This window comes from Sturnus vulgaris, chromosome 5 (genome assembly GCF_052056855.1).
Source record: "Sturnus vulgaris isolate bStuVul1 chromosome 5, bStuVul1.hap1, whole genome shotgun sequence".
NCBI classification, from domain to species: domain Eukaryota; kingdom Metazoa; phylum Chordata; class Aves; order Passeriformes; family Sturnidae; genus Sturnus; species Sturnus vulgaris.
In genome coordinates, this window is record NC_142247.1 from 52,305,687 (window position 1) to 52,313,833 (window position 8,147).

Genomic DNA, 8,147 nt, shown 5'->3' on the forward strand with positions numbered 1-8,147 from the left:
ACTGCCTCACCAACTTTATGGCTAACTGTTTTTCTATTCTTGGTCTTCCTGAAATATATTCAGAAGTAATAATCTGCTCTTCAGTATAACCATATTTAAGATACCTATGGTCCTATAGTCCCTTTTAAGCAACTGCTTCAATGAATTTGATTTGAAGCTGAATTTTTCTTTAAAGGAGTGGTTTCACCATTTGTTACAGACAAACTTTATTAGTGGAATTTTTTTCTGAATTACACCTCATATTAGTGAAATACATGTTACAAACCATTACCCAAGATTTATATTTTAAACAGTCATGAAATCTTCCTATAAAGGAAGCTGCACATCTACTGGAAAGTAATTATAATTTCTCTAAAAAACCCTACTGACTACATCAGTCTTGGAGTAGTAGCTTTTATCAAGAGTGAATTTATAGTAATCCGTGTCTGTAGTATAACATAATTGCTTATTCAAAACACAATTTTGCTATTTTTTCCATGACACAATAACCTTTAAACAGTCCTTCTGACAAGCCATTGCAACATTTTATCTGGAATGCAGGCAGAAGTGCAAAAATTGTGGAATGAAAACTTGATTATTCTGGATACAGCAAAAAATTTGGGCTATGAAGTGGTTGACACATTTGTCATCACCATGGGACGTTACAAAGAATTCCTGCGAGGGAAGTGCGGCTGCCATTTCCATGAGGTAATAGTTTACGTTTATATCATTCCTGGGTAGTTAAGATATTTTGACTGTCAGATCTTAGAAACAAGAAGGTATCTGGTGAGGTCAGCGTCTGTCACTCAAAGTTAGGCCTGAATACAAAACGTGGCGAAAGCAGTTTGTATGGTGGCACTTATCTGTCACTGCTCACAGTGAAAGGCAACCCAAGGACATGCTGAACTGCTGGCATGGTGACATAAAAATAAGCTTGCCCTTCTGCAAAGGTAACTCATATAAAAGAATGTTGCACCATTTTCAGGTTCCTGTATTATTTGTTATGTGTTATATATCTCTGCTATTTCTGCATGGACTCAGTTTCTCGTTTTACTCAGTCTCACGGGTTTTTGACTGATGCATTCCTAACTGAACAGCTCAGCACACTTACATGAGACCATAAGTACAGTTAAAACGGAGCTTAAAATTTAAGAACCAATCTTACTGCTGTATATCTGTTTTCCTATGTCTGAGAAAAAAATTATCTGGAATAGTTACCATGATCCACTGTACAAACAGAAAGGGAGATTACTTGTTCTCACTCACACCCGTAGTCCTGCTTTCTGGACTAAAACCTACAGAATTTTTTGGGGAGTGTTATCAGACACATGTGAGCTCATGTGCCATGTGTCAGCCTCACAGCTGGTTTCCACCTCAGACTTCATGGCAGCTCACGTGTTTTCAGGCTAGTGCCATGGCCTCTATCATGCTTTGGGGCCAACACCAGCAGTGTGGTTAGTTAACCAGTTCTCTAATATACTCTGCTCAATACTTGAGAGGCACAAACATAGCTCAGTCCAAATGAAGCTGGAAAAGAGGGAGTAAGTCACAGAGCAGATATTTACGTGATTGATAAATAGTTCCATGGAGCAAATGTTTCCCTCCATTTTACCCAGACAGCTTTACTGACCCTTTTTTATCTAGAACCTAGATGGTGGTGTTTTTGTGCATGATTGCTGATTGCTGATGTTTGCCATTTCCACAGATCTTGTGAGTGAAACAGAGAGCTTCAAAATTAGATATTTCAAATGCTTTGTATGGAACTGGGTAGAAAAACAGCAGTGCGTGATCAGTCATCAGCATTTTTCATGTACTCCTCCATCATTTTGTATGAGCTCATGTGCAGAGTTAGTCTTGCTTCTATGCTGAAGGAATCTCAACAGAGCATGAGTTTCTGGGGAGGATCAGGGGAGAATTTGGCTCACAGAGGTGTTATTAATGAGGCTTGAGAGGTGCCTGAAAGAGCTATAGATATGCCCATTAGAATCCATCATGCAACAAAAACCAGATTTGATCCTTGAGGAAAGCAAAAAGAAAGTCTTTGAGTCCTTTTGATACTTCATTAGTTTTAATAGTTTTGTCATCAGCTTATTTTTGCATCCTGGCTAGTGAAGTTTTCATTAGGTGCTGAAGCAGTTTGCACCAGAAAAATGGCATTTTGCCCCCAAGGATAAAGCCAAGAACACTGTGTAAAACCCCAGCACTTTTCATGTTTTCTGAAACCAGATGAAGCAGATTAAATCTTGTGCTTTGTACTTTCACTTTCTTTCTCTTAAAAATGGAAATTCCTAAAGTCTCAGAAGATGGCACCCCTCTATAAATGCCATCCAAGCTAAAGCATGGCTGTGCAGGAATGGAGGACTGGCCAAACTGTGCACTCAAAAAACAAGAACTGAAACGCCTTCAGCAGTTCTCATTTAGTTCTCACTAGCTCACTGAAGAGAAAGCTATTTCCTCTGAATGGCCTGAAGAATTATTTGAGTTCCCACCCACACATTTCAGAGAGTCTCAGGTGACCCTGATAGCACAGAAATCTCCATCTCTGTAGACTTTACAATCTTTGCTCAGATTTCTAAGGGATCTGGACTTTCACAGGGATTATACTGAGCTGGGATAAAATATCTTGCATAACCCTAGCATAATTCTAGTTCTATGCACACATGAAAACTTGATTTTTTTATCTGCCTCATTCTTTGAAAATTCTTATGGATATCAGCACTATACAATTATTACAGGAACTATTTTAAAATTCAGATTTATTTCCTATTTTAGTGGCAGTGAAATCATAATCACTGCACAGAAATTAGCAACTTTGGGATTTTTGTATCTTAATCAGTGTCTGGCTGCTGGTGGCTGGGTGAACATTAGATTGCATTCCTGTGAGATTATGCCTAACAGGAATGCAGTTTGGGTGATTGGTTCAAGGTGGCATCATTTTGAAATAATTGTAAGATCTAAGGCACTAATTTAGAAAAATGAACATACATAATTGCATGCAAACAAATAATAGCCCTTGGCTTAGCTGTATGAAATTGATCAGAGGATATATTAATTTTCTACATGGATAATTCCTGTTTTCAGTTCTGCCAGCTCCCTCATAGTCTCTCTGCTCAGTCTTTCAAGCCTTTGCATATGTTATTTCTTCACTCACACCTAATTTTGTATTATTTATTTAATTTATTATAAGCTTCACCACATATGAGTGTTGATTTTGATTGTTCAGTGACAGTAAATATATATTATATTATTAAAAGCTAACATGCATAAATATGTTCATTAATAAACGAATTCTGCATTTTCATGTGTCTGCTGTGATTGATATAGCAGGAAAACTCATGGACATCAGAGCTATCAAGTCAGCATATATATACTATTTTAAAAATAAGTTAACCATCTTTTCTGCATTCTCTGGGTTTGCCACTGCCTGGGCTGAGATCCTCTGCCCTGCATATTATCTGCAAGGTTCTAAAGTTTTGTCTCTCTCAAAGCTGCTTCATTATTCATCAGTGACTGGGTATTCACTGAGACAAGACCTTCAGCATTTCACAGGGGATCATCCCTCCAGTTGTTAAGCTCCTGACAACCATACCTTTCATTTTCTGACTTGTTAGTCCCATGAGTATGTTTTTATTCCATACAAGTTGAATAAAATCATCCCAGAACTTTATACATATTTCAGAGGCCAAAGTGAAGCATTCTTCAACAATAAGTTACTGAATCATGTTGTGGTTCTGTCCCTGTGGTGTTCTGGGGAAAGGAATGTTAAATTGCACCATAACTCCCTTCTTGAAGAAACACAACACATGAGGGTTTTCATCTCAATGTGGAGCTGGGCCAGGTTTGCATCAAGACTTCAGAATGAGGCATTCTCACATGGCTTATAGCTGAGCCACGTTATATGTTCCTCAAGGGCTTGGTATCAGAGCAAGATTTAAACCTTTCTGCAATTTGGAGCAGGCATGAGTTTGTTTTTCCACATGCTAAAAATATACAGACTAGCTGTTTAGTATGAATTTTACTGTTTTAGGTAAATTGTCTCTAATGAAGAGAACAGAGTCTAATACACAAAGGCATTACAAAGTCAAACAACGGAGTATAATGAGCATGTAGATTTCAAAAATTAAGATCTTGCTCTTTAGTTAGTTTGCAAGTTTGCAACATAATAAGTTGGCAATTAAAATAATGTTTATGAGCAACTTGTGCCTCAAGGTAGGAGTATCAGGACCTGCTTCATGGACAACTGCCTCAGCATTTCTACACAAACAGCTGTGTGTCTGTCTTTCTAGGTGCAGGCAGAAAGCACTCACATATGTCATTTCTTTTGCAGGTGGTGAAATCCAATCCCTCTGAAGAAAGGCCACACATAACAATGACGTTATCGAGGCACTATACACTGGGGAAATATTTCGGCAGTCAAAGCAAACCATCACAACTGCAGGACTATGCAACAAATTCTCAGTCCCCATATCATGTCCGAGGTCCAATAAATCAAGTGTATTCTGAAATCCTTCTCAGCAGGCTCTGTGCAAGTAAGAGGCAGTTTGTCAGCACATAGCCTCTCTTGGATATAGCACCGAGACTAGAGAAGTGCCACTGCCTGAGTGACAGTTGAAGGACCACAGTGGATTTATTATATGCTTCCTTGATTGACTGCATGCACACAAAGAGAGTTTGGAACGTATTTTTCCAAAAACCTTGTGAAATTAAGATAAGCCCTGGTGACTCTGTTGTGTGAAAATGGAAGATGGAGAGTTGCAAAGGAGAGAAGAGGGGAAGTTACTTGAACTGTTTCCAAAGACTAGAAAAGCTGTAGTTCAAGCAAGTGTGTATTATTGATAGTAAAAAGAGATCTATATATTGACTTGAACATTTGGAAAGGGCTGTTTTAGGTCTTCAGCACTATCTAGTTTTCTATTTATAGAGACACTGTAATATTTGAATGTATTTAGAAACTGACTACATTCCATTTGAAAGAGTTTTATTTAATGTGGACAGGTTTCCCTTCCATATCAAATCTTTTCTGTTTAGACATTTGGTTTGTAGAATCTGAAAATGTCTATTAGCATATTACTGGTGATGCTGAGTTTTGAACTCTAGTATTCTTAGTGAAAACACATCTCTTCTTTGTAACTTAGATGGAACAGATATCTACTTTTTTGCATGTTCAGAAGCTAATAGGGAGATAGGTAACCTACACTTGAGATTGATTGTAACAGTCTCAATGTAACATGTAAGTATAGTAAATTTGTTGACATAAATTTATTTATGGTCCCAGTTTAGGAGGGTGTCCATATGCAGGAAGAATGCTTAGATAAGTGCTTCAGTGTCTACCTTGGTCTGTAAGCCAATCAAGTACTCTTCCTGCACGGAAGTGCCATTTCTTTAATGATTTTTTATAAAATACTTGCCAATGTGTGAAGCCAGTACCACAAACATAACAAAAATCCAACTTGCAAGCACACAAGAATTTCAGGATCTGGTAATTCATCTATCATAAGAAGTGTGTGATGTGATGGCAGCAAAATACACTGCCAGCATCTCTTGCTTGGCACAGATAAGACCTTCTCTGAATGCCCGTTTCAGTTCAGACCTTCTTTGAACTGCAGTTTCATGCTGTAGCCCAGCTACATTCCCAGTGTTTGCAGACCTTCTGTGAGTGACACTCCAGGGAGAAGCTGTGTGCTGGTCCCACAGCACTGGCAGCTCACTCATTCACAGCTGTAGTGCCCAATGAGAAACCGTGCACAATGCAGGATTAGCTGCTGGGTGAAAGGTTAGTGGCAGCCCACGGGACTGCTATTCCTACAAATTATCCAGTTATGGATTTTTATTCCTCCAGTCACACAGCAGGCAATCAAGGCACCACTCTACCACCATGCATTAGAGAAGGGTGTTTTAACCAGGCAAGTGCAAGTCTAACTAAGGATCTGCTGAGTTCTATGTTGTGCTTCCCTATCACAATTTTGCATATAATCCTCCACTAGCTTCTATTTTGGGAAAGGAAGCCACAAGTAACGTCAGGGAATAAACATATTGTAGCAAGGAACTAATGATCATCTTACATGCCTTAGTAGCACACAGAGGGGCTACCCTGTATAGAAGTAGGGCTAATAATTCATGGCACAACATTTAGTATTTGCCTAAGATCCTGTATCTACCAACAGTCTGGATGCTCAGCTATAGTTTTGTGAATTTGTGCTTCTTCAGGTAAGATATGTAAAGTTATAATAGGAAATTGTCATGCAATATGGAGTTTGGAATCCTAGATGACATAGAGTATCCTCCAAAATAGGATCTGGAATACCTAATTTAAGGCACCTTTCTGTATATTGAAAAAGCTCCTAATTTAGATAATGACAAAATTATTGAGATAGTATGATTGTTTCTGTATAATATGCTGCTGATTGCTTACAGCAAATATCCCCAAATTTCATTGTAAGGTTTTCCCCAGCATGGAGATCTACATGAAAAATGGGTCGGGAGCTGTGTGTAAATACTGAAAATGTCAGCATTTGGTTTTGAGCAATATGATTATCTAAAGAATATAATTGTATGTAAATGATGTAATATATTCTTTTGGGTCTGAAAATCCAGGGCTGCATGGCCTTAAAGCTGAAGGATAGAATATCATCATTAATATTAGTAGATGCAAAATAAAGCCAGATGTCTTTGGTATTAAGATGATTGATGACAGGTGCATTATAGTTCTGCTTCTGATAAGATTTTTATTGCAGCTCATTTAAATCCACATGCTGTTACTGTTCTGAACACAAATCTTTTTAATGCATTAACTGGGTTTTATGTTTTTGTTTATTTTGGTGTTTTGGTTGGTTTTTTTGTTTTTTTGGTTTTGGTTTTGTTTTTGCCAAAACCTATTGCTGAAGCATCAGCTTAGTGAGTACAGGAAAGAGCTGACTTATATTACACTGTAGTGGATACCAGTGATTGTGCAATTCATCAGTTCTGGTTTTACCACAAAATGGTTTACATGTGCTATACGCCCAGATGTCTTAATGCTTTCAAAATCTTAATATTTTTCAAATTTATTAAGTGCATATTTTCCTGTGCATTTTCTATTTTTTACATGTCTATGTACATTTATTTGTCTGTACAAAGTCATTGGTACAATTTGCAAATTGATCTTTATTTAAACGAGTTCTTTGAATAAGCTTTTTCCAACACTATGTATGATCCATGTAGTCTGAGGAATAAACAAAGGATACTAAGCTACATTTTTTTTACTTAACTTTAAAATATATCTAGTATCTCTATGTATATGAAAGATGAGAGTTGAGATTGACATGCAAGGATTGCTTGCTCATATGCATTAAAATTTATGGATTAAGTCAAAAAAGGATGACTGTGTTTGAATTCCAGTGAGATCACGTGTTGCTGTCTACAGTTTACTCTAGAACTATTATATCTGCTGTAACATTGTACCTGAATAAACACTGCAGTGTTCCTATAGTCCATATATCTACCTTAGTCCCATTACTTACTATTAAAATAGCGAAGGACTTAGCTATCATGTTAAGTTCCACCTCCTAATACAGACATGAGTGGCCCTGGAATTAGTGGTAGAATTGAAATATTTAAGCTGGGGAACAAGTCTTCTGAGAAGTGGGGTTTCCTGCTCATTGTCTGCCCGGCAGCATGTGGAGTTTAGAACAGAACTAGGGCATACTTTAGCTACAGACAGAGAAAGAATGGAACTGTGTTGCAAAATAAATACTCTGATATACAGGGCAGTAGTCTCAGTTATTATTGCATGCCTTTAGCTGAAGCTGGAGCATGATTTACCAGTGTCCAGTAAGTTGCAACTCACCTCTCATGTAGATGTTGAAGAGTGAATTGGGCTAGAGCCTTACAGGGTACCTGGCCACCATGATCAAGTCCATCTTAATAAATATCTTTGGAATAAATGACTGACTGGAATAAAAAATATTTCCCATTTTGTAGGGAAATGCCTTGGCAAGTCATCTCTGTCATCAGAGTTGGTAGATTTCAGGGAGCTGAAAGAATGGACTACGAATACAACATTTAGTCTTGGTATTCATTTGAAAATTATAATCTTCAGAATAATCTTTCACACTGTTAAATACAAGGCCTTTATTTCTCTCTTCTGTGACACATTAAAGGGACATCAAAGTAAGTTTATTTGCTTAGTG

The 8,147-nt window shown here is 37.6% G+C and overlaps 1 protein-coding gene across 3 annotated transcripts in view; it reads left to right on the forward strand.

The window, feature by feature from the left end:
• Positions 1–7,446, forward strand: part of CPED1 (cadherin like and PC-esterase domain containing 1) — a 154,360-nt gene extending 146,914 nt beyond the window's left edge. For all 3 annotated transcript variants that reach the window (XM_088165705.1, XM_014877707.2, XM_088165706.1), the window contains exons 22-23: positions 541–687; positions 4,307–7,446. In XM_088165705.1, coding sequence (XP_088021831.1) covers positions 541–687; positions 4,307–4,534 — 375 coding nt within the window. In that variant the 3' untranslated portion in view covers positions 4,535–7,446. The remainder of the gene's footprint in view (positions 1–540; positions 688–4,306) is intronic.
• Positions 7,447–8,147: the final 701 nt, after the last annotated feature.